The 27,608-nt window shown below is 35.2% G+C and overlaps 1 protein-coding gene across 2 annotated transcripts; it reads right to left on the bottom strand.

Moving 5' to 3' along the window:
• Positions 1–27,608, bottom strand: LOC136818256 (diacylglycerol kinase zeta-like). Of its 2 annotated transcripts, none has more exons than XM_067074633.1 (32): positions 26,752–27,608; positions 23,296–23,464; positions 21,822–21,896; positions 21,607–21,669; positions 19,871–20,128; positions 19,488–19,559; positions 19,226–19,297; positions 18,718–18,765; positions 18,502–18,536; positions 18,234–18,294; positions 17,521–17,634; positions 17,203–17,273; positions 16,942–17,020; positions 16,632–16,710; positions 15,837–15,892; positions 15,360–15,425; positions 14,839–14,912; positions 14,491–14,533; positions 14,198–14,263; positions 13,467–13,637; positions 12,651–12,878; positions 12,244–12,289; positions 12,006–12,046; positions 11,623–11,711; positions 10,385–10,681; positions 10,025–10,099; positions 9,764–9,795; positions 9,099–9,136; positions 8,579–8,699; positions 8,018–8,154; positions 2,175–2,238; positions 1–1,023 (listed from the first exon to the last, which is right to left on the bottom strand). In XM_067074633.1, the coding sequence occupies exons 1-32, from the start codon at positions 27,252–27,254 to the stop codon at positions 971–973; spliced, it is 3,396 nt and encodes a 1,131-aa protein (XP_066930734.1). In that variant the 5' UTR covers positions 27,255–27,608; the 3' UTR covers positions 1–970. The 2 variants fall into 2 exon arrangements, with proteins under 2 accessions (XP_066930734.1, XP_066930733.1); XM_067074632.1 differs by having other exon boundaries at positions 26,746–27,565.

The following is a 27,608-nucleotide window of genomic DNA, read 5'->3' as shown; positions in this document are numbered from 1 at the left end:
TAGTGTGTAATTTGTATTTATAAAGAAAGCACGATGATAATAATAATAATAACAATAATAATGACGTAGCAAACATATAATATATATAATATAACAATAATTAAGTTAATATGAAATTAAAAAAATAATATTATAGCAAAGTACAATACAAAAACGTGAAATTCATGCCAGTCTTGGAAAAAATCTAAGGAATTCATTGAAGTCAGGTATCATAATAAATTGCTGGCGATGAGCTTTTGGGACTAGCAAATTATTTAGTTCAGAGTTCAAGAAGGCCAATTAATATTAGTAAATGTTTTGCCCAAAACAATTAGTCTAATGATTTTTGCAGGAAAATAATGAGGTAAAAGGGAGAAAAGTAAATTAATAGAAAGGTCATTGACAAAAAAAAAATAAACAAACGAAAAGAATTGCAAAAAAATTAACATAATGACTAAAAGCTAAATATGTAGAAATAATAAATGTTGAAATATTCTTCTATCTTACTTTTTTTTCCAACATTAATTTTATGCACATTAAAAGAACTTTTTCTCTACCAAAAATAGACGACATTTTAGCCGCGCACTGCACTGCAAAAACTGTCGGATCAAAAAAATCTAGTCAATTTTTTTACAAGTATGTCCTGGTTATCTTGTCATCGTACAAAATTCATAGTACTTCCAGAGTTATGAAATTATTGTTGTAGCTACCATGGCGGCCCCACAATACTTTGGCTTGGACGCCCTTTGAAAGAAATTTACACCATGGGGCGGATTTAGGGCGTCATTGTCTGGGCATCAAAAGGCTGTCTTTTAAAACCATATATAACATGGTAAATCATCTTTCTACCTTCTGAAATCACCTTCAATTTGTGCGAAGTTTTCCTGTCAACCAATCACCATTGAGAGGGTGATCAAACGGACCAATCAGAAGCAAGGGATGGGGACCTGTCATCCAATCAAATCGTGAGAATGGGAATATCCACCAATCATTACACAGCTGTCTCATGGTCGTCAGCAGCAATTAACTGTAACTGCTCCTCTTCTAAATAAGACAATAAAATCGATTGAATTCAACATCATATAACGAGACTACGAAATTATGGTCAAAAGAATTTTCAGTAAGAACATGCTACTATTACAATCTCAATCTAACCAATTCAAAATTTCTCATCGAATTGTTCGGTAAGCATATTCTAGAAGATTTTCCATGTATTCTTAGGTGGCACGTTAACGTAGAAAGTTCCTCGAGTTTTGTTCGCGTTTGCTTATTATGTTCGGAATAAAGTTATATAGATTCATGCCTATAAAATACCTTAAGGCTCAATTACGAAGTTTCGCGGTTCAACTTCCTCACGGTAATTAAGAGAAGTATCATTTCTAACGGAAGTACACGAGGTAAGCAAAATGGGTTTTTATGATGATGTCCAAAAAAGTTGATCGCAAGAAGGAAAGCCGAAAAAAGCTCTGCCATTAGCAAGGAAATACGAAAATGAGGTCACAACATTTTTCTTCTTGATTAAACCTTAAATGGGAATTGTCGAATGACTTGCCGCCAATTTCTAACATTGTGGTAATTTTCGTTTATATTGTAAATTTGTAATTTAGCGTAGAAGCACTAGCCACAATATTGTTTTTGTATTAGAAGTGATTTTTCGCCTGCCTGTTCACGAATCGAATCAACTAATGCAACTTTTGACAAGCACTTCACGTGGACAGACTTCTAGGAAATTCAAAAACCAAGGTATGGTTTGGGGTCTGTTAAACATGTATGAAACTTGTTTTAAGTGCAAAAAGAAAGTTAAAAATGTTACCAGAGCACTCAGCCCGTGAAAATGTAGGTGAAATATCCCTTGACTACGTATTAGAAAGATTTTTGGTACGTTTTGTAATGTTTTGAGAATAAATAATAACTGTTGAAGTGTTGACGCAAAAAGAAAGAAAACATGACGTCCTCCAAAACTCTCAAATTTTTTGTTATTCCAATCAAGAAGATATTATCTTATTAGGTCACTGATGTCATGAGAAGTGGTTTTAATGCTAGAATAATCTTCAAAAAAAATATCGACACCTTAAGTCTTCCAAACAACTTTCTGCTGCTCATAAAGAAGGTCGAGAAGAACGAAAGGCTAATGAATACGAAAGAGTTGTTCCTGTGAACGATTATTCTGTAAAGATGCATGTATAACGTCTTACTTTGTAGGAACTTGGCCAGCTCGTTATCGGAGGACTTCATTGCTAATTGTTGTGGTGTGTTCCCCTGAAAACAAACAAAAATAGAAATAAACAATCACTGAGATCAAAAGAGGACGAACGGATGTTTTCATCACATTCACTTTTTACAAAATGCATGTCAAATTGTTTTACGAGGCGCTATTGAAATTAAAAAGACGAGCTAGACATTTTTGACCAAGCTTGGTGAAACATCCAATGCATCCAAAGAGAAGGCCTGAGCAAAAATAAAGTCGTCGTGTAGGACTGGACCTTACCAATAGATTTTAAAGCCCCTACTTTAAAATAGTCTCGTAAAATACCAGCATTAAACGTTTCTTCCTATACATGTTTTTTTTATAAGCAAATGTCTGCCCCTATATCAGGCTCGCATTACGCTTATCATTCTATTGTTCTTAACAAGAGAGCCATTGTTTTGATACCAAAAACTGAGCCTGTATATGCTTACAAACGTTATGTTTATAGAAAACAAGTGATACTTTTATGGACCTACCTGGTTATGCATTTAACAAATATAATTGATATCTACGTAAGCATGACCGTTAAACAATCATTCAGAACACAAATAGTGACGATCTATCAAAATTAGTCGTTTGTTTCTTATAAAAAAAACGTTTAGAAACCAAAATTTCATGCTCTTGAAATAATCTTTCATATTCAAGACTTCGTGAGCAAAAAAAAATATCTTCTCATTGAAAAATTGAGTAATTTGGCTAAGAACATGTATGCTTATTAATAGTGATTCTTATAAATAAAGATGCGTTTTTTAGTTGAAAACTTCTTTTTTTACGAAAATTTGCTTGAGCCATCTTTTAGCTACTTTCATGTAAAAAATCAGAAAAAAAAAATAATCCAATGTTTCACAAAGTCCAAAAAAACCCTTTTTTAAGCCGTTTTTTGGCCCAAATTTGCCCAAAAACATTTATTTTCGAAAATCAGGCTCCGTCACATTTGAGGGTTTAAAGTTATGCATCTTTGTGCAAAAAATCATAAAGAATGAAAGAGCCTATCTCGAGAAAAGCTAATACCTAAGTAATTGATGATGTGCTTATAAAAAATATCGAATTTGGCCAGTTTTTCTATAAAAACACACTAAGCAACCAAAATTTCATGTCTAAACACACATACTCTCTAAAAGTAAGCCCTTGTGAGCAAAAGAGACATCTATCTCATAAAAAAAATTAGTAATTTGACTAAGAACATTGATGTATGCTTATTAATAGTGATTCTTATAGATAAACATGCGTTTTTTGAGCCAACAAAATTTTTTGCAAAAATCTGCTTGAGCCATCTTTTACCTATGATGGTACCCTACTTTCATACAAAACAAGCAACATGCTGAATGGACCTACCTGTTGATCAAAATCAGATAAAAGTAGGTGTTCTACATTTTACTTTTTTTATTGATTAAACACAATAAGTTTTAGAATGCAAAAACGTCTGATTTATTTTCTTTTATCATTGTGTAACTTGGTCGTCTTTTTTTGAAAATTTTATGACGAAAAAAAATTTTCCGAGAAAAATTACTTCAGCCACATTTTAGGGTACCTTGCACTCTATCTTTCTGCCAAAAATCAAGAAAAACTAATGAAGCAATTTTGCATAAAGTCCAAAAAACCTTATTTTTAGGTAGTTTTTGGCCCAAATTTGCCCCCCCCCAAATTTTTTTTTCAAAAATCGGGCTCCGTCACTTTTCAGGCATTGCTATTTTGTATCATTGTGCAAAAAATTAAAAAAAACTAATGAGCCAATCCCGAGAAAAGCTGCTAACAGGAAAATGGTAAAAGGGAATTTCCCCAAAAAAGCGAAAATCCGTATTTTTACGACGAAAAAAAATTTTCCGAGAAAAATTACTTCAGCCACATTTTAGGGTACCTTGCACTCTATCTTTCTGCCAAAAATCAAAAACTAATGAAGCAATTTTTGCATAAAGTCCAAAAAACCTTATTTTTAGGTAGTTTTTGGCCCAAATTTGCCCCCCAAAATTTTTTTCAAAAATCGGGCTCCGTCACTTTTCAGGCATTGCTATTTTGTATCATTGTGCAAAAAATTAAAAAAAACTAATGAGCCAATCCCGAGAAAAGCTGCTAACAGGAAAATGGTAAAAGGGAATTTCCCCAAAAAAGCGAAAATCCGTATTTGACGACGAAAAAAAATTTTCCGAGAAAAATTACTTCAGCCACATTTTAGGGTACCTTGCACTCTATCTTTCTGCCAAAAATCAGGAAAAACTAATGAAGCAATTTTGCACAAAGTCCAAAAAACCTTATTTTTAGGTAGTTTTTGGCCCAAATTTGCCCCCCAAAAATTTTTTTCAAAAATCGGGCTCCGTCACTTTTCAGGCATTGCCATTTTGTATCACTGTGCAAAAAATTAAAAAAAACTAATGAGCCAATCCCGAGAAAAGCTTGTAACAGACGAACGGACAACGGTCAAATTAAAGGACCTCCCGGTAGGTCCAAAAATCAGAAAAGATTAATGATCCAATTTTTCACAAAGTCTAAGCCGCTTTCTAAAGCAATTAAAAAAATTCTGAAATTATTCTTTCGTCAGATAGAAAACTATAATGCTAAATCTTTTTTCTATTCAAGTGTCAAAACATTTTGGGTTATTCAAAACAATGCCGATGTTATCAAATGCATTAACAAATTGAACAAGCGAGGTTCTTTTAGATCTATGGCCACGTTTGACTTTTCAACCCTTTATACCAAAATTCCACACGAAAGTTTACTTGATGTGTTGAACACTCTTTCTGATTTTTGTTTTCAAGGAGGTGCTAATGATGTGATTTCTGTTTCTGGTACTAGTGCAAGATGGGTGACAAAGAAAAGTAATGCCGGTGTAAAATTTTCAAAAGATCTTTTCAAGGAGGCCCTCTCATATCTTATGGGGAATTCTTATTTCACTTTTGGGGTTAATATTTTTCGTCAGATCATTGGGATACCGATGGGGTCGGACCCAGCCCCATTTATGGCTAATCTTTTCCTTTATCATTTTGAGTCGAAGTGGATCAAAAGCTTGAAAAAAGAAAATCTTCAAAAAGCCAGACGATTTAGCAACACATTTCGTTTTATAGATGACCTTCTTACCATCAACGATAACAATCTCTTCTTGGAAAATTTTGAGTCAATTTATCCTCCAGAATTAAAATTAAATCTTGAAAGTTCTGGTGATCGAATTACTTTTTTAGACATTGAATTGAGAAACATCAACGGTCGTCTAGATGTTAGACTTTTTGATAAAAGGGACAGTTTTTCCTTTGAGATTGTACGTCTTCCTTTTTGCACTAGTAATTTGCCTTCAACCATGTTTTACTCTTGTTTTGGTGCTGAAATCATCCGGATAGCACGGGTTAGTTCATCTTTGGAAAATTTTAGCTTGGCGGGTAGAGTTTTAATGGACCGTGCTTTGAAACAAGGCGGAAAAGTCTTTCGTTTACAAAAGACATTGAAAAAAATATATGGACGCCAGCAGGTATTCCATCCCCTTGCTAGCAATATAACACTATTCTTAGAAAGTCTTCTCTAGTTTTATTTAATTATCATCATCATCTAAAACATTTATCGGATTTGTCGTTTTATTTTAACATTTTTAGTTTGAAAATTGTGAATGTCTCGCTTGAACTTATTAGAAAGTCTAGTGGTTGGTAGCGCTCCACTTGTTTGCAGGATATGTGAATTAGCAACTCACATTAGTAAAAAATTTGGTTAAAGAAGTTCACGCGTATTGATATAAATTTGTGTGTTTTTTGTTTGAAGTCCTCATTTCCTTCTTCTTTTCCTTTCGTACGGCCACTCGGATACGGCACGCCGAACCGGGCTCTGGGCCAACTTTTCAAACTTTTCGATTATGCGTCTTTCTTTCTAAATCTTTTCTTTTCTAGATTGTGATTGCAACACTTTCTAACCTTTCGTTAGATGACGGGTGACTCTAGAGTAGCAGGGCAAGCTTACTCATGGCCACACCTGATGCCAGACTTTGGTCTTCATCTATCCGCTTTCCATTTATTTCTCAACTTTCTTTAAATTCACTTACCGGTTTTCTCTCCGCTAAATTTGTAGATTTATATTGATTGTTTGTCTATTGTAAGATTGTTTTTTTGTGGGTTGTTACTTTTTGGTTCTTTGTTTTTATTTTGTTATTGTTGTTGGTTTTAAGGTTTGTCGCTGTTTTGTTTTGTTGGTTTTCAACTTTTGTCCTTGTTGCGTTAAGTTGGTGAAAATGATTTCTCGCTCTGTTTGAATGTTTTTGATTTTTAGTTTGACACGCGTTTTCTGAATTTTAATTAGCTTTTTCAGATAAAAAACCCTTTTTTTAGCTGTTTTTTGGCCCAAAAATTGGCCCAAAAATTTTTTTTCTCGAAAATCGGGCTCCGTCACGAACGAACGAACGAACGAACGGACGGACGGACGGACGAACAAACACAGGTTAATTTATAGGACCTCCACCGGGCTCCGTCACATTTTGGCCACCACCATTTTGCACCTTTGTACCAAAAATCAAAAGATTCCTATGATTCAATCCTGAGAAAAGTTGGTAACAGACGAACGAACGAACGAACGAACGAACGAACGAACGAACGAACGAACGGACGGACGGACGGACGAACAAACACAGGTTAATTTATAGGACCTCCACTGGGGTAGGTCCAAAAAATGTAATAGGAGTTGCTTTTTAAAATATAACCATACTGATTAAAAAATACCGCTTGAAGCTCAAGCACAAAGTTACAAAAAATAACATTTCATGAAGCTATCCACAAAGTCTCTTACTACTATGCAAATAACGCATGGGGATAGCATACATCACACACAGTTTCAAAGGATGGATCAACAACGATAAGACCTTTCATCAATCGTGAATGAGTTTATTTATTCTTCTACACTTATAACAGTGAGTTCTGCCTTGATGAGGAAAAACAAACGTTTTGACGAAAATAATGAAAGTTTTTAAGCATGGACAGGAATTGTGAACAAGACTTTAACAGCCAGTCTTTGACATTTGAATTTCTGAAATAAACACGCTAGCTTTGAAATTTGATCGATTAAAAAAAGCTTGCAGATTCACATCTCATTTGTTTTTGAACAGAGCTTTCCAATAATAATAGTGTACTTAAATACGAGAAACTACTTTGTGTCTGCAGTACATGAGATTGCGAAATGTATTAATAAAGTGTCAATGGAAGTATGTCATCACGAATTTGTGACGCTCGAGACTTTTGTGTTATCCGATTATTGTAGAAGGTTCAGTGGTTAACCATTACAGTAGTATGAAAATAAATACTAAAAACTTCTTCCAGGAGACTTTCTCTTTTAATATGGTTTCGTTGTCGAATGTGCGCAATGCACTTTGCTCAAGTACAGTATCTTTTCAACCAACTCAAAAGCCCGATTGTAAATACACAAATTATAGAGTGATGGCAAGAGCTCGTATGAAACCCTCGAACAAAAAAAACAACAGACTAAACGGACTTTCGTTTGCAAAAATGCTTTCCAAATCCAATTTATATCTACCAATGTCAATCATTTTTCATGTAACACCCAAAATTTAGATTTCAAGAAAATGAGAAAAAGACATCGACCCAGATATTCACCCCAGGAACATGCACAACAAAGTTCATCCAAATTCGCCATCTTTTAAGTTGCCAGGCTACTCCGAAGTTTTCGTCTGGTTTAGGCTGGTCCCAGGCCTCAAATATTTTCAAAAAATGAAACTAGTTTGTTTCTATAGGGGAAAGTACAAAATTGGACTTAAAAACCCAATGCCAAAACCAAAGAGCCGAATGTTGAAATCGAATGGGAGCTTACCTCGAGGTCTGCTCTGAACAGTGAAGCTCCTTTACGAACCAGTAGACGACATATCGTCCTTCGTTTGGTGGATGCAGCAATATGGAGAGCGGTTTGACCTTTTTCTTGGTCCATGATGTCCACTACTGCTAGCGGTACTGAAAAAAAAGAATTAATTGGTTCAAGCCTAGTCCATCTGAGTGATGCTTTGGCGATTACTACTTATATTGTTTTATTTAAAGGTCGGCGTAAATGAAGTCAAGTTTCATAAGGGTGAAAAAGCCACGTAAAAAAGGGTGAAAAAGATAAGTCATTTGCGCGAAAACGTCAAACATTTTCATCCAACAAGGCTGCGCAAATGTAAAAAGGTGACAACAATCTCATAAATATGTCGGAGACTAGTTTTCTCAAAACTTTTGACGAAAATTGCATCGCAGGAAGCAATGTTCTGGAGCATCAAGCTAACAATCATCCCCAGGTAATAGGTTACTTTTAAGAGACTCCAATGGTTTTAAATGCCTCGCGCTACACCTCTAGAGCAGAGTGGTATCGAAAAAAGAATGGTTAGAGACAATTGGATACCTCTTTCAAGGATATACTCGACGATATTTTTATAGCCATTCCTTGACGCCAAATGTAATGGTGTTCTGCCAGCAGAATCACAAACCGTCAGCTTGGCTCCACTCTCGTGTAGCTGTTTGAACTATAGAGAAAAAGCAATTTCGAATTATTATCCTCGAAAATATTAAGTACAAATAGCGAAGTTAGAGCATTCGGCTACGATGCATAGACTTGGGTACCAGAAGACTACGTACTTAGTACAAAATGGTACTTGGTGTCCCTCTGCTTAATGCTTAGCAATCCAGAGAAGGATCAAGATTAAGTGGAACAATCCAGGGAAAAGAGTGGTGCCCTCCCCTACATTCGCATTGATAGCTATCGAAAGAGGAGCCTTCGGGTTGTCTCCGTCTGTGTTCGCAGACTTTCTTAAGTACAAATACCGATATTTAGTATACCTTTTACACATACCAAAAGAAGGAACATAAATACAAGAATTCCCCGTTAAGAATCGTAACTTTTAATTTCAACAAAATGGACTTACCCTTGATGCGAAACCTGTCCTTGCAGCCTCCAAAAATACTGAAAAATACAAAAAATTAAAATTTGATAAAAAAATAGTATCATAATACTACGAAGGTTAATACTTGTAAAATCAGTACAGTGTGGTGAATTACATATCGAACCTTAGCAGCGCAATCAGTTTTCGAGGAGAATGATGACAAAGACGCAAGGAAAATTCAACGCCAGTATCGAAAACACAAGTGTAAGAGCGCTCTTGTAGAAAATGTAAGATACCGTTGCATTCAAATGATAATTTAACCTCGATTTAGTCAAGCTATTCGAATGCTAAAAATAATTTGAACTCCACCGCAGAGATCCATGGAAATGTCTCTCATGTGAAATGGAGTTTTGGCAGAGGTTTGCTTGGTTTGTTTTGGAAGCAGCCTTAAAATACCATGTGTATAGAACAAATTTTCCTTGTAACTTAATTACCAGTCCCTTCGAAAGATGCATTGTAGAACAGTTCTTCGTGTTTCGAGATTTTATCTCACTGGGATTCTTCATGAGTGAAAGGAATTGTCGGATCTCGTGTCAGCACTTGAACTACCATAATCAAATTTAGACAAAACGTTCAAAATTCAAAACGAGGATTCATCAAAGATTTTTCTATTAGTTTTTATTGCTACCAAAAATCTTTTCACTTACGCTTATTCTTCTCTGTTTGGTCGATGGGTGGTCTGAAAGATACGAAGAAGTAAAAAACGTTAAAAATGATTCAATAATGGATAATGATTCCAGGGTAAAATGTAAGACATTAAAATTTTGAACGAAGAAGATTAGCCTTTTTAGAGGACCAATTTTTAAATGAAGGGGAAAGTCAATTAAAGGTAGTGGTGAGACAACCACAGCATATCTTGTGTTTTGAATGATAGCCTAAAGTTTTAAATTTCAATGGATTCAACTTACTGAAATTCACTTTCGTATCCGATCATGCTGGATTGAGGTACCAAAGTACTCGTTGGACTGATGTCTGATGAGAGGCTGAAAAAAGTAGGAAAGATATTATGATAACCCTCGAGTTGTTAAGGAGAAAATTGATAATACAATTTAATTGAAGAGATGGGAACACAGAGAAACTGTATGATATTTTTGACGAAAATCAACAAAATGAAATAAGCTTTTCTAGTTATTATACGTTAAGATACGTGGCAACCACCTACCCTTATTAACAAGATATATTGTAGACATATTGGAGAGATATATTGTATAAAGAATTACAAGAATAATAAATTTTGAGGGAAGAATAGACACTGGAAACAGCCTTACCCATCACTCGTCAAGTCGCTATCTGAGCCACTGGAAGTTGCTAGATCACTACTCATGCTACCACTTGCTGACATCGTGTTTGGTGGCATGATTGCGTTGGCGTTGACGGCGGTGCTTGTAAAGTCTAATGATTGCCAGCGGTTGTTGAGCATACCATTGTGTGGAGTGTTAGTGTTGTTGTTAAGATGGTTGTGCAGTGTTGTGTGTGTTGTATGTGTGGTGGTGTGTTGTTGGATAGTGTTGTTGTTACGTTGTTGTGATGGTGACGAAGGTTGACTCTTCGAAAGCACTGATGAGCTGTGAAGAAGAATAAAGTAAGAATGAGAAAATGTAATATCCAATTGTTAATTGTATAATGGTTCTCTCGTATGGGCAGGTCACGAGAGCATTTTGGTACAGGGGACACTCGCCATTTCGAACTTCTATTATTCAAATCTTTCTATAATTCGAACTAAATTTTAGTTCCCGTCAAGGAGCAACCTACGTAAAACACTCTCTCTATGAAAGTAGCATGTTCCTTTCTTCTCTTAGATATATGTTAGACATCAAAACAATATAGAAGTGAAATGTTGAACATGAAGGAAGAGTACTTATTATAATAATGGAAAGGAATATGTGAAGGCGTGTGAGCAGGATGTCAGTTGAGGATGTTTCCTTCCTTATTGCAGTACCCAATAAAATTATAATATCACAATTTATTCATTTTATTCTTGATTATAATTAATGAAAATTATTAATAATTCAACACAATCTTCTAAATACCACAGGCAATACCCCACAATCCAATATTTAACTCGTTTAATGTCACCTCTTTAATCGTTTTGTATCTCTGGAAAGAATATTTTCAAAAAAGTGCAAACCCCCATCAAGTGAAAAGAGGATTATGCTAATTGAAAATTGAGAATACTTTTAAGAGGAGTGAACCAAAAAAGTTTCTGGTCAAAGTTACATTATATTGAGATGCACAGGAGTGAATCATTCTGAAATTATACGGAGGCTTATGATGTACTTTTTGTAAACTTCAGTTTTGAGATGACCTAAATGGTATTAACCCCTCCCTCAAATTGAGTTATCAAGTATTAAACCAAACCTTTGATTTATCCTTCGATCTCCCTCCCTATTTTAAAAGATTTAAAGAAAAAAACCTGTAGAAAAGTGGGTACTATGAATACATTGCACCAAAATTAAAGATAAGCTCTTTTAGTTGGTTCGTTAAAAAGAAGAAGAAGATGGCTTACACAGGTGGAATCAGCTGATCGGGTTTCCGTAGTCGATCCAATACATAAATTCCACCTTCCAAGATGTCTCCCACGTGTAATAGCATTTCCTACGAGATGAAACGGAAAGATTTAGTCATGGGATTGGTTATTGAGAGAATAGATGATAGGATAGTATGTAATGTGAAGGTCAATCAATTTCAGCTACAAAAGTTATCATATTTTATTTCTAATAGGACTGAGAAAATAAGTTTCACGAATTTCAAGTTGTGACTGAATGATTATAACAGGATAAGTGAAGAGTTGATGAAGCTTGATGGGACTATTCTTGATATGTGTAAGACGCTAGAAAAATGACTTACGCATATCAAGAATAGATAAATCGAGAACAGATTTAAAAATACCTGTGCTTCATCGATTCGATATATCCTGGCAGTCCACGTGGCTGAAAATGAAGAAAGAAAGTAAAATGAAAAAATGTGGAATTCTCTATTAAGAACGTGGGAAGTATTCTTTAGAAAATAAGAAAGCAGCATTTTGTAGCATAGAACTCTTTTAACAATCATCTTACGTTTTTAAAATATCTGACTTTTGGCAAAATTTTCCACGAAATGTGCGACAAAAGTCAATAACTATACTAACCATCTAGGAAGCACCAGTCATCGTGAAGTTTCGAAGATAATGTTTCCTAGCAAAGAGAAAGAACGATGAAAAGTAAATTCAGAATACGTGCAGAATCCTTTAGGTAACTTTTCCAGTTTTTCCACCCAAATACATCACTTGCAACCAATCAGGCGTTGTAAAAGTGACGTAATGTCAGAAGAATAGCGAGCATACCACTGACCTTTATATACCCTGGACCAAGCTATATCCGCTATCTTTAATCAGAGTTTTTAGAAAAGTGATCCGTTTCAATTTTTTTCACCAGCATTGAGTAGAGCTACCATTAGGGTACCAGTTGCAGAAGTCACCGGATAAAAGATTTTTCTTGACAGGGATCGAGAAACTGTGTTCAAGGTATATAAAAGTCAGCGGTGTAGAATACTTACCCCTGTCTGTTTCATTGTTTCCAGTGTTTTCCTGAACTCATCCAGTTGCAATTCAGGATCGATTTCAATAGGACATAGTTCTTGGACTACCGATTTGATTTCTTCAATGTCGAATTTCACCAAAGAGTCGTATTGTTGGAAAGTCAAATAGTAGAGTTTGGTACGAATTGTTTTCGGTGTGATCAATTCTATTGATTCTGTTGATTTTGGATATATTGACCGATGAGGCTGTGAAAAAGAAGTGGAAAATTCTTCTGGAATGTGATACTGAATTAAGATTCCATATAGACTGAATTGCCGGGAAATTGCGCCAGTCTAACAATTGAAAGTGCAGTTGACGCTCTCTAATTCGACGTTCTACTGTTCGGTAGGCTACCTCATTCGATTAAATCTAAAGTCCCCGTCAACAAGAAACTCTCATAAACGCTCCCTTATTCGATGAAAATTCAATTCCCTTTGAAGATCGAATTAGAGAGCGTCAACTGTAGTACTTTGAAAAAATTAATATCTAAGGAGTTGTAAATGATGATAAGTACGGGGAAACAAACGTGTATTGTTGATACATAAAAAAAGGAAAGGATGGGAAACAGCTTGATCAGTAGTAGCGACTTTATGTACTTGCACTTTTGAGGTGGGGCGTGGTGTAACTGAAGCGATTTGGAGCAACCTGCAGTTTTGGGCCGCGAAATTTAGTACGGTAAAAGTGCTGATTTACTGTCGTCCTCAATCCATCAGGATCTAGACAAATCAGAAGCTAACCGTCTCCGTCGCTGAAAATAACATAAACTCGCTAGTATGTTATTGCTTACAACCTACCTTCTTTTTAGCAATCATGTTAGCCTGATTCCTGATATTGATTTTAATTTTGGAAGGATTTAGCCTGCAAGGTTCACCATCAACTTGCATTGAGATTTTGGTAGTAGTAGTAAGCATAGCGCACCGACATTGGAAAATCCGAACACCATGACCACCGACTTGCGTTGTTACCTGTGTGTAGAAAGGAAAAAAAATTAGAAAATGTTCGCGCATTTATTATATTTAGTTTAGAAGTAGTGACGAGATGGAGTTTTTACAAACTCTTATTTGATTCGACCAACCGAATCAACCAGTAATAAAACAATTTTGTTAATTTTTCTAAAGAACGCGGCATTTTTATTACTTCAAATGACAAATTATTAAAGTATCTTATAAAAACTCCATCTTATCTGGAGTAGTGGAACCGAAAGTCAATAAATAAAGCCTTTTATGCTCAATACAATATACAACGGGAGAATAGAGTTAACCTATTTGATAACGATCCGATAAGGGAAGGGCATTATTTTTCAATCATTATTTTTAGAGTGAATGAAGAAAAATGAAACGGATAGAAAATTTGTCGTGACCATCGAAAGGTTTTTTTTGTTATATGGGTTGACTTAAAGGCCTGTGGTATAGATATAGGGAATCACACCATTGCTCACAACAGTTATGCCTGTTATTATTAAAAGGGTATTTAAATCTTATTGATATATCGTTGACTCAAGTCAACGGAACTTATGATAACTTACCATTGCTCTTGACGTTAGACCGATTATTTCTAGGTAGCCGTCATCACAACTTTGAGGTAGATAATGCTGAAATGAAAGAAGAATTAAAAAATATTGTAAAAAACTTAAATAAATCACTCCTTCCATACATCTTGAGTAATAGATTTAATAACAGAACATTTTTTTACTGATGATGGCACCCTGTTGAGGCCGAAACGTTTAAAATAAAAATAAATTTCAAAATAAACCAGAAGCAGCCTCTGTTACTAAACGTAAAAAATTATGTTGTGCGTGATTCAGTGACACCTACTTACATCGCTACTTGGATTTCCCCAGGGTGAAGTGCCAGCACTATATCTGTAAAGGTAGAAATTGAAATGAAATAAAATCAAAAACTGTAGCTTCTATGTAGATTTGAGCTAGGAAATAGAGGAATATAAATGTTGAAGTATTAGGCTTAAAAATCTCGTTGTATTCTTAAATCTTTTAGTAAAAAAATCAGAAAAATGATTTTTTCAGAATATGTTATAGACTATGAATATTGAAGAGCTTTTTTTTCAAGGTGAACAATTTAGAAAAGAAAAAAAACGATATTTGAAAAGTTCTAGTTTAACTATTTTAGTGAGAGACTTTCAAAATGTTTCAAAACTAATTCAACTTACGAGGATATATTTAAAAATATTAAACAAAGTGGTTTTAAGTCTTTTATTTTTTCCGTTAAATCGCAACCATCGCACTGAAAAAAATAAACAGTAGATGTTTAAAGTTTATTTTCCACATAAAATTATGTATTTCGTCAAAAGTTTAGTCACTGGAAGATGGTCCGTGTGAAAATAAACAAAAAACCGAGTTTCTCGACTCCAAAGAGCGACCTTCTATAGGCTGTAACGTCGAAAAAGGTTAAATAAACAAGAAGTAGTGCACAATTAAAGGAAAGGACTAAATATAATAAACGGTGACGTTGTTCGTTGGAAAGATAATTTCGAGCCGCTGTGATCATTCTATGATTACCAGTAATATACGCAAAACAAACATAGCAAAAATCCTGATCAGAATGCTTAAAAATGATTGAAATAAACTTCAAACGGATAGGTAGGAGTAGTTCAGGGTAGTTTAAAAATTAGAAAAAATATTTTCGGGGTGGTCAATCGATACATAGGGAAGTGAAATGGTTTATACTTACAACTAAACTATCTATACATTTATACAAATCTTTGCTTTTTCGTTTTATTACTGTTTCGCCGCCTTTCTGAAATGGAGAAACAAGAGTAAATAAAGGGATGCAAAAATGACGGTGGCCTGCAAACCTGTAAAGCTTTATTATTAAAAATAATGATTTGATGGTTGAGTGAAAAAGTCGCTACAAGCTAACCGGTATAAAAAGTACATTGATAGTCTTTATGCAGTATATCAAGCCGAATTCCCATGTTTCCCAATGGCTCTTTAAAAAAGATGATAGAAACATTTGTAGGCTGATAGCTTTACCAAAAAAGATATGAGAGAAAGGGCCGTTGAAAACCCGTTAATATTCCAAAAAAATACCAACATACCGATTAAAAAAACGTCCAACCCGGCGCCACTGGGATGAAGGTCAAAGGCCCAATCCCGTAATACTAAACTGTCAAAAGCTCTTCTTTGAATAATGCAAGATCTTACTTACCCTTCCATAAAAGTAAAGGTTTTTTATTCGACTATTGAATTTTTCAGGATTCGCCTCTGTTAAAAGAAGAAGAAGATAAAATGTACATTTGTTTCGTTGATGTTTGAGTTATTGATGATTGCAATACGCTTAAGTAAAAGTTCCAGTAAACATTAGAGAATTAAGTTCATTTCCTATGTTGACAAGAGCTTTTATACACGAAACTGATTACCTTATCGGCCTTTTTTACGCCGGCCCCTTTTACGCCGGTCCTTATTACGCCACAATCTAATTTTGGGCTTACGCCAATTAGGGCCGTTAATAACGCCAAAATTTGTAAAAATGGCTACTTATGCTTCAAATTAGTAAATAATGTTTAAAATTTACATTAAAATGTCATGTTTCGGTAGTAAATTGTTGAAAATCCCATTCAAAATCACTGATTTTCGTGAGGTCTTAGATATGGAGTAAAACAATGAACAATTTTTGTCTTCGAATCATACCTAAAATCCTTTAAATTGAGACATAATTATCGAAAATTAACGCCACTTTTAGGTAAAAATTGCAAAATCTTGGTCCTTTTTACGCCGGCCCTTAATACGCTACGTGCCCAAAAATAACGCCAATTAGGGCCGGCGTAAAAAGGGCCGATAAGGTAGTTAGGTCCTAAAAAAGTTTTATTTTATTTTTGTTTCTGCGCAAAGTCAAGAAGTGAAAAGTAGAAAATCATTACATTGGAGATTAGATATCTAGATTTCGATAAAAAATGGTTATTATAATGGCAAAGTGCAAAAGATATTTATTGATGATGTTTACCGCGCGATTCGTGGAACTCGAGACAGACGTCCGCATCTGCACCCATACTGAAGTAATTGTTCATCACGTTCAAAGGTAGCTAAAAACAAAATCCAAATATAAACATGATTGGAGAAAACCTCGTAGCCTTGGTAGTAGAAAAACGATGCACCAAGGCGATTGACGTACCTTTGGTTTTCTTAAAGACCGAACAAGAAGTCAAATGAAATTGATAAAAATTGCAGAAGAGAAAGAAACGGAAAACTACACAGATTCTGAAATAGAATTCTTGAAAATTGTGGGAATACAGTCGCTAATAAACTTTATTCACCTTGGATACAGAGTTAAGGCCGTCATCTTCGAGCCGTTCTTCCGTTTTCTCTTGGTTTGTTGTCACTTGAATGTCCCACCTGAAGTGTAAACAAAATAATTTCTCGTTAAGATAGCACTCCCACCCAGGTTTTTAGTAGTAACAATAAGGAGCGACTCTAAGATCTATTGCATCTCGGACAAATCATACGACACTGAACCTAATGAAAGCAGTATCGTAGTGAAGAATAGTACCTAGGGAAAAAGAAAACAGAATGGATACCTATCAAGTCTTTGTACTTCTCCCTCTTCGACGTGCGTAAGAATTTTACTGAGAGGTTCGTCCATGTAACCCTAAATAAAAAGGGAGAAATTAAGAACAAGATTTATTACCAAAGCTTCAACATAAAGTCACTGTACTATAATATAATACAAAAAAGATGATAAATAAAAAGAAACTTTTTCTTTGAATATTAATGGTTTTGAAGAAGTAGCTTAGTGAAAATATTTCAGCAGTTAACCTTGGCAAAATTATTACCAACACAATGATGGAATGAAGGACATAAACAAGTCTTAGCAATAATAAAAGATTTCAACTTACACCACCCCATCCAAGGAAACGTGCGAGGTCGTTACCAGTCCCCAGAGGAAGGATTGAGACGGCCGGTGGTGGTTGAATGCGTAATTTGTCGATCTCCGAAAGAATCCATCCCGCCTGAAATCAAAAAACGTATTTAAACGATTGTAGCGGAGTCTCCATAATTCAAATATAAATATGGTACGTAACTTTGTTCGAGTCGTGGAGAATTGCCCATGTCAGAATAATTGTACGAGTTCAAGGAAAATTCGAGTTATAGAGGTATCGCAAGGGTGGACACTCTTCTACTCTTCCCTGTGAAAAGTGGAAGGTATTTTAAAAGTAGTTCAAACCTTTATCGAGAGGAGGAGATCAATATCTAAAAAATATTCTGGCGAATTTCAGGAACAAAGAGATCTCGTGTGTTGGTTGGTGAATTATAAAAGAATTAACTACTTAAAGAAGCTCATGAAAACAAGTCAATCTAAATCAAGATGATGAATTTATGATGTTACTTTTATTCAGTTTTTACTACATTTAATTGCTTTTAAACACATAAATTGTAACTTTTTTTATTTCCAATTTTTAACATCCCTTGTAGCACTGAAGATGATTTTTAGTCGAAAAGCTTTGCTCAATTTTGAAATAAAACTTTGTTGTTTTTCTTTAAATTTAAATCAAGAAAGTTTCGTATATTAATTTCTTATATGTATTGTTGTTGTTGTTTGTTGTCTTACCGTCCCATCCCCTCCACAAACGAGGATTCGAAGATTCGGTACTTTTCGATATAACTCCAATCTGAAAGAAAAATCAAATAATACATATCTCAATTGCCACATTTTTCTGTTAGGTTTTGAGATGATAGCGACGCGGAAAAGTGATCCTACAATCAGAATATATGGTAATCCCGAGAAAACGTGTGAATCGTGTGTAAGCAAAAAGGAATCAGATAAAAACGTTTCTGAACAAAATTATCAATTAATTGAAACACTCAGAAATACTTACGCAAATTTTGGTCCACCCTGCGACAGATCAAAAACCTACAAATGCAAAGAAAAGACTTGATTTTGATTTTTTTTCTTGTTTATTAGGCGGTTATCACAAACTATGTTTTTTTTCTTGACGGCTAACACTTCTTATTTTGCATAGTTTACCTCTGACATTGCCGAGTTATTGCCATGGGATAATTATTCAAAACAAATCAGGAATGATAGCGCTTACCTGCCTAGGATTAAGAATATATTGATATTTTTCGAGTATTCGGCCGCCCTAAAAAGAAAAGTAAAGATAACTCTTCCATCTTGTTATCGACAGATTGACGATTTGAGGTAGAAAATTAATGATTAAAAGTAAGGGTAGGTAGAAGATAGTTGGAAACACTGCTTATGAAAGGGAGCAATTCCCGAGTGGTCAGAACGCCAGCACCTTAATCCTTGCTCCTTTCAATGTTCCGTTCAGTTCATAGATAGTCGAGGCGGCTGACCGTGAAAATAATCAAAAGACTGTCTAAAAGTCATAGATTATTTGTCTATCCACGAAGAATATCGACCAATAAAAACCGCAAAAAAACCGTTCTGATAATACTACCCTAAGCGAGTCAAAAAAACCAAATTGAAAAAAGGATTCCTGCCAAGGAATAACGATAGTGTAAAAACCTAGATGAGTCCAGTCTGTGAAGAGTGAAAACACGAATCAAATGACAGCACACTGTGACGACGGAAATGATTACCTGATTGCCACCGCTTTTTGGATTAACAAATATTATTAGTGGTATTTTGTTGTCTTTTTCGATTGGTTTTATCTGCGAAAAGAATGGTGAAAAATATTAAAGAAAATGAACTTTACAAAGGACAAGGAGTTAGGAAATTCACATGGAAGACTCATAACTCGATTGAATCAATCTTAAAGTTTCAAGTCAAAAAAAGACAAAAAACATGATAAACTAAGCATGGCAAGATTAGATGATTTAAAAAGGGTTTTAAAAAACGTACAACAAAAGCTCGTCGTTCTTTACTTGATAATCGCTTCGTTTGTCGTCCGCGTTTGCCCGTCATCTGTGAATACTGAAAGCAGAAGAACGATAAAGGTAACATGACGATCATTCTGTAAATTTTATTCCTAGTATAATTCAGAAGGAACTTATAGCATTGGTATGTGCGGGACTATCATATACACGTTGAGATCGAGGACGGCTTTTCAAAAAGGCTTTTTACTTAAGAATCTTCCGAGTCAAGGCTCCGAATGGCGAATTATGAGACGCAGATTTCGAATATTTTTCGAGAAAAGCAAGCAAGAACTCTACCTAGTTTTTTATCTTTTTATCCGACAAATTCCAAAACCCGTGTATAACGTTTCCTGCTAATATTGTACTCACTTTTCTTGGAGGTAATTTGACAACCCATGACGGTGGTAATATAATGTCTTTATGAACACCCAAATCGCATAGTGGTTCCACTAGAAACGCTTTCGAACATTCTGATTTCAAATGGTAGGCTCTTTTACACCATGAACAGCTGATGGCCACGTGTTCCTTTTGTGTTTTGTACGATAACATAGACTGGAAGCCTTTTCCACACGAATCGCATTTCCCTTCTTGTTTCCGCCGCCTGACGTAGTGGTGCGGTGGGTTGCTCTGAAAAAAAACAAGCTACATGCTGAATGGACCTACCTGATGATGAAAGTTAGATAGCAATAAAAAGAAAAATGAATAAATAATCAGTCAAAAAACATAGCGTTTCGCAAAAATGCATAACGCATTAAATTTCATCATTGATTGTTGATGGGGGAGAGGGAAGGGGAGCAGAGAAAAAAGAAATAGAAAGTTCTCAGTTTTATTGATAATTGAATCATGCTTAACGGTGGGCATTGTTATCAATAATGTTTTTGTGTGAAAAAAACAAAGAATTATTAAGAAAAAGTCCAATGAAAATCTGCAAAACGGTGATTTCTGGTATATTTCCAGCATTTTCGGCCGGAAAAATCGAACTCGGTCATGTTTTGAGGATTGCGAATACGCATCTTTCTGCAAAAGATCAGAAAAAACTAAAGATGAAAATTCGAGAAAATGTCAAAAAACCGGTTTTTCCAGCATATTTCCGGCATTTTCGGCGGGAAAATTTTTTTTTTCGGAAATCGGGCTCCGTCACATTTTAGGTATTGTCATTTTGCATCAGTGTGCAAAATTTCATAAAAAAATATACAGCACGAGAAATTCCGGCGAAATTAGGTTGTTCCGGCGATTTTTAAATAGTTCCGGCTTCAAAAATCAATTTTATTGAAAGTTGAAACATGCTTGATGGTGGGCATTGCTATTAATAATGTTTTTGAATGAAAAAACAACCAATTATAAGGAAAAAGTCCAATGAAAATCCAGAAAAACAGCGATTTCCGGCATATTTCCGACATTTTCGGCCGGAAAAAATTTTTTCTCAAAAATCGGATTCGCCAATGTTTTGGGCATTGTTAATACGCATCTTTGAGCAAAAAATCAGAAAAAAACTAATGATAAAATCTTGAGAAAATGCCAAAAAAAACAATTTTTCCAGTATATTTCCGGCATTTTCGACCGGAAAATAATTTTTTTCGAAATTCTGGTTCCGTCACATTTTGGGCATTGCCATTTTGCATCTTTATGCCAAAAATCAGAAAAAACTAATGAGCCAATCTCGAGAAAAGCTAGTAACAGACGAACGGACGGACGGACAACGGTTAATTTATAGGACTTCCAGGTAGGTCCAAAAAAAAGAATTTGATAGTGGCTATGGTTGGTCATCGAGCCTATGTCGTTTATGAGAGCGCCTCTATTGAATTTCACGCCTGGGAAAAAATATTGAGGTATAAAATGGACTAGGGCAGCAGCCAGCACTTTACTTTTGTTAGAGCAGCGGATGACAGATTAACTCCAGTGATTTTCGCATTCTAGGCCGTTGCATTCGGAGCAAATTTAGTGTATTGATCACCATGAATATGTAACAGGATGGGTAACTTATATTAACGACTTAATAAGCAGTCTTCGTGCTTCAGGATTCAGATATTTGCCGATCGCCGGGCCGTAAAAAGACCCCTGGCTCAGAACAACGAAAATGGCTCATTTCGAAAAAAATTTTATACCTCTGTTTGTACCAGTTCTCTCGTTGCTTCACGGTAAGTTGGTCGACATTTGATTTGTGAAATCTGTGCAAATAAACAGTGACAATGCTTTAAGAAAGGCGTGTTTTACAGTGATTAAGAAAACCGACGTAGTAGTGAAAGTCATAACATAGACGAGTAAGTGGAACAACAACAGCAAATCAACTGTCGCCAATGCTGAATGAATGGATATTTACCTTTTCCAGCTGATCGATACATTTCTGATGAGCGACTACTTTACAAGCTGTACATCTTTTCCGTGGTCCTGATTTCTGAAATGAAGTAATGAGAAACGAAAATAGAAACTTGAGGTTTTGAAAATGTTAGCATCTCTGTCATTTTGAATCATGCCGCGACAATAACGTCAGGTAAAAAGTTTTTTCAAAAGAAATGTCTGATTTTTACTCTACTACTCATACTTTATTCAGTCTTATCGAGGCAAGTTCAATTAGCCAGAAGATGATTTTGTTGACTTTATGATTTCAAGTGAAAAGGCAAGAAAAAAACCGCGTCATATTTAAGAAAGCTTGGGAAACTCGGAAAAAGTAAACCGGAGATTTTAGGCTTCGCCGACTAAAGTGGGCACCTTGAACAAACAGTTTAGGCCTCTAAGAGTATGTCTTTAGTTTTTTAAACAAGCAAAACTTAAAACTGCAGTGTTCGCGGAACATGAAATGTAAAGTTAAAGATCTGACAAAACTTGAATTGATTGATTGTGTAATCATTGTTTACATTGAGCTCACCTCAAGTCTATAACTCTCGATTCATCATAAAGATGACATCATTAATATTTATCATGACTATTGATTCAGCGTTTTATGAAATAATAAATTTGAGCAAAACCACGCAGTTATTCTATCTTTGTATAACATTCTTACATATCATTTAGATCAAATCTACCACGCATGTGTGGGGACCACCGTGGCACATCGATCTATTGTAGTACTAGACTGGGAATCCAGTCGTTTATAACGTTTTTGTTGAAAGCGGGAAATTTTTATGTCGGGATATGGTTAAAATAAACGACTGGGCTAAGGTGGTTTCCGTAGCTTACGGGAGTTCCAGCAGGGCCCGCAGATTTCTGCGGGGTGAGAAAACAATCATATACAACAAAATACATAAACAAATAAAAATTTCAGCCAATGAGAATTTCTAAGTGAAAGAAAAAAAAACAAACCAAAACAAACCAACAAGACCCCCTGAAAATGTTATCCAAAAACATGAAAAAAGAGAATTTTTATGAAAAGTTTGTTGTGCACAAAATATTCTAGACGACTATATTGATGCTCCTGACAAGTTTTCTAATTCCTATTTTTTACTGAGTTAAGTCGTCTAGCATGCTAGACTATTGTAGTACTGTCTCATTACGAAACGAAAATAACCTTTTCATATCGGAAAAACCTTTGCAAACTTTTCTTACGCAATTCTTACTAACTACAGGAAGAAAAAATAAACGCTGTATTTTCGTCGTATATAGTCTACATCAACTCAATGAAATTCTAGAAAAAAATTAATTTTTGAATGACTAAATTTCTGGCGATCGCACAGAGTTAAATCTCTATTTTTATTATTGCCAAAGAAAAAACTTTTATAAGCAGTTATAAGGCAATTGGGAATCAGCAAAAAATGGCGCTGAAATTCCAGTTTGAAATGAGTGAAATGTATTAATACTTTGCAGTCTGCACTGAAGCAACCTGATGCATCTGTTTCCAGCCAGATATGAGCACCATTGAAAGCAGCAACAGTCCAGTCTACACGATCAGGAATCATTTGTTTGCGAGCGTCCGCTATCCAACGTTCGTTCGGTTCATTCGTGCCATGAGGCATGGACATTGCCTTCCTGGAAAAAGAAAACACAAAGAGTCAGCAGGTTCGCTCAAGGATAAAATCACAAAGCTCCTGAAAAGTGAAAGTTTATCATCTCACGTTTCTTTTTTTATGTATTTCTAACATCCATTCCAAGGTTACACTTGTTAAAAAAATAGAGAAAAGTGCCAAAAGGTAAAACAGACCCTACATCAGATTTAATATTTATGAGCAATCTACACCAGTTTGCCAAACTGAAACTAATTCAAGACCAAGCAGCCGACCAATGATAGAATAGTCATGTCAAAATTGCGACTTGTAAGCAAGTTATGCTACATATAAAAATAGATTCCATAAAAACACAGTAATTTTTACAAAACAAATTCCACTCTTGCAAATCGGAAAAGCATGAGAACAGTCAAGCTGTTCTTTTCGTTATATTGAAATTCTATGGTTCATCAAAATCATGTGGTAACAACACAAAACATGGCGTGTGTGAAAAAAAGTTTGTTTGAGAAATCCTCCCTAATTCAATTACAATCTCACGAGCATTGAAGTATAGAGATGAATGAGGACTATTCAATACATTATGACAACCTTCAAGCATTCCCACTGCCAAACTGTAGATTTATCTCATGCAGACACAACAAAATAAAGATAAAACAGTCCTATATAAAGTGGAATCTCCATAACTCGAACACGCACAGGGAACACAAATTTATTCGAGTTAAGGAAATTTCGAGTTATGGAGCAAGGTAATCTTAATTGAAGGAACCATAAAACTTGTTTGAGTTAAGAGGTTCGAGTTATGAAGTCTCTACTGTACTAACTTTCTAGACATCTTCGTGCTCTGTTATTATTAGTGTTTCAAACGTAACAAAATTCCGTAAAGATATAAAACCACTATCTTGTCATGGATGTATTTTATTTGACGAGTATTATACAACGTGACTTGAAGCTGATATAAACGATCCAATCTAACTTCTTCTGGTGGACTTTTAGACGTCATACAATACAGCCTCTGCAAGATTATTTCTCTAATTGAGCGTACCCTTTGTTAACGCCTTTGCAAAAAGTAAAGATAAGGCACACCTCTTTTTTCACCCTACTCATTTCAGTATTTTTTCATAACCCCTTTCCAAAAACCCCTGTGAATACTGAAATCTGTGTCCAAAGACACCTACTATCCTCCCGTTCTGTTTCATAACCCTTTTAAGTAGTTTTGAGGGCATATACAATGGCAGATGAAAAGTTTAGTTAGGCTTTTTTTTGACCCACGCAAGCAATAGAGATGCGTGGAGAATACAATAATGAGAAATACAGTCGGTGACTTAACACAACAATAACATTCAGTAAAATAGATTCGAAAATGAAAAGCATATGGAAAAACATGGTTGTAGGAGTATATTTTGCAGTTGAATGTCTTCTTCAACTTCATAAATAATACATGTTCTTGTTGAGTCATACTTGAAACATCTAATCATACTAAGCATGTTTTTGTTGCATTTTTATGGAGGCACCCTGGGGGACCGTGAAAAACAACAATGACTAAACTACACATTGACGTATACTGTGCAATGTATACTGCGGGATGGATACTGTGTCGTGGATACTGTGGGCGAGCCCTCTGATTCAAGAGTATACTTTCTAAAGTTCACGTTAAAAATGTGATATATGATCAGATATGCAACAATTTCTTTCACAGGTGTCATCTTAGAATACGGGTTAAAGAATTTGCCATGTCACTTGAAAACCCCTTACAGAAGCGAAAGTAGAGAACCCACTGGACGAAAGAAGACACCCGTTTCCTTTGTATTACATATTATATGCACGTGCAATGACTTCCCTGTAAGCATTATACAATAAATGAACATAACATGAATGTGCAGTGAATGTTAGAGATTTTCTATCAATTGTCTGAAATTTAATACTGTTAAAAATTACCCCTATAAACCACAATGGAGAGGAATATGCTGTGAAAATGTTTACATAAAATCGCCCCAAACTTTCAAAATTTATGGAATATCATGAACTAACCAAAAGTGCCATATACTTTTGGCTCTAATGAAATTTCTCAAAGGAGAGAAACTTACTAGGTAGGTAAGGGCTGTTGTGGTTTTTGACTGACATGGGAGAACAGCAGAAGTAAAATGGATTTGGAAGACTTTTTTTTAGAGAAGAGATTTTGTCCAATGACTCATCCCAAATCTATCGAGAACTATCAAACATCAATGGGGCCCGAAGGCTCCTCAAAGTTAAAGTCAGCAATTATCTGGGTGGTTCCGTTAACACCCTAATTATTCTAAAACAGTGAATACAAAGAATCAAAATTAAGAGAATGTACAACAAAATTGAACTACTTTTATTAGTGCAATCTGGGGAGAAAGAGTGGCGCTCTCCCCTACTTTCGGGTATATAGCTATCGAGAAGAGAGCCTCCGACTGTGGTCGCAGACTTCTTCAGTGTATTGCATCCGTTAAACTGAATAGCAGCATAAAATAAAATTCTATGAATTAATTTACCTACGTCATTATCTATGACAATGGGAGTAAGTATGTGTCATGGGAAAAGCAATTAAAACGGAAATTTTGAACTCGAAACAGGAAGATTTGGTTTCACGTGTACAGTCGTAGAAGTAACTCGAATGGTCCATGAGGGAACCATTTTTTCTAAAAATACAATTTGAAACGGACCTCATTTTGAAACAAAACAATCATAGAAAATTCTAAGATCAAAAGGCTACTTTGTTCATCGGGCTTTGAAGGGAGGAAAACGAAAAATGGAATTTTAATCTACTTCGAAAACATCCTTTAAAAATGACTATAATTTCCACAAAAGTTCCCTCTTTAAGACAATCAAGATCTACTCAAGAATCCAACACCATCACTTGAAAGACCTTGAATCACTAAAGTGATAGATTATGACGTCATCGATTGTACTTAGCCTAAGTTCGTCTGTATAAGATTTGTACTTTTATAGAGCTTCCTTAATGACAAATATGACAATATGTCTTACGAGTTTAAGTATGACCAAAAGATTTCACAAGTAAATTGACAGAGATCAGAAAATACCATATTACTTAAACCTTAACTCATCAATAAATCCTGTAAAGAGCTACAACAAACACACAACTAATGAGGACAAAACCTACGGACCTGTATGCTTTTAATATAGACACAGTAATTGTCTATAATATGGATCACTTTTACACTAGCAAACAACTTTTAGAAAGACTTTTAAAGACCAACCCAAACAAAATCAATGAATTTCGAATGAAAACAGTCTCGTTAAGAAACAGACATTTAAAACGCTTACACATACGAGTCAGTCTTTTTCAAGGGTCGTTTATTGATACTGCCTCGTTTTTTCTTCGAAAGAAAACCTGCAGTAGAATGGCCAGAAGCGCTACCATTTGTAGTTGAAGCAGTCACTTGTTGTGGGGTGTTAGGTTCTTGTTTCATAGTTTCTTTTGGTTGTCTCATTCTCAATATACGCCGTGCGATCTTTGGGGATGATCTTGAAGGGTTTGGTGACTTAGGCTTTTTATCACCTCCACGATCAAAGAAAGCATGAAATATTCCATGGTTGGTGCTTGGTGAACCACTTAGTAGTGGAATACCGATATCGTCAGAGCTCTTTGAATAACGATTCTTTTCTTGATTTTGCTGCTGGTCTTGTTGCTGAAGCGGTGAGCTGGTGTAAAAGACTGGTGTCGAGTGGCGCCGCTCTGAACGCTGACCACCGATGGGTGGCTTTAAAAATTGTGATGCCATTTTTTCATAACATTTATTGATGGTTTCTGTATATCTAATATTATTGATCATTCGCAATGTATTGTTAAAGTACAAACTACTGAAAGATACAAATTCTCTTTGACTTCTGGTAGAATTATAACAAACTCAATCCGAGCAATACTTGATTCCGTACCACCAGAAAACACAAGAAAAAAAAATCTATTACGAAAAAATTCTCTTTAAAAAGTCAGCTCCTCTTTCTTTTCTCATATGCATTCCATTTGTCAATCAAGTCGAGAAAAAATATTAAAAACAGCAACAAAATAACGTAATGCAAACGAAAATTGATATGACAACAACTTTACCCTTGTACAAAAATTCGATGATTGTTACTACATACACAACAGAAGCTGCTGTAAAACATAGCAAAGAGAAACCATTTCA

The sequence above is a fragment of the Clytia hemisphaerica genome, unplaced genomic scaffold (genome assembly GCF_902728285.1).
Source record: "Clytia hemisphaerica strain Z4C2 unplaced genomic scaffold, Clytia hemisphaerica genome assembly, whole genome shotgun sequence".
Taxonomy (NCBI): Eukaryota; Metazoa; Cnidaria; class Hydrozoa; order Leptothecata; family Clytiidae; genus Clytia; species Clytia hemisphaerica.
This window is presented reverse-complemented; position numbering and strand designations above follow the sequence as displayed.

Excerpts from the sequence above, each read along its gene's own strand:
- LOC136818256 (XM_067074632.1), bottom strand. The coding sequence starts at position 27,254 with ATGATCAATAATATTAGATATACAGAAACCATCAATAAATGTTATGAA. Across the intron at positions 11,712-12,005 it reads ATCGAATCGATGAAGCACAG|GAAATGCTATTACACGTGGG; the intron begins GTATTTTTAAAT and ends TTCATCTCGTAG. Across the intron at positions 9,796-10,024 it reads GGATACGAAAGTGAATTTCA|ACCACCCATCGACCAAACAG; the intron begins GTAAGTTGAATC and ends CGTATCTTTCAG.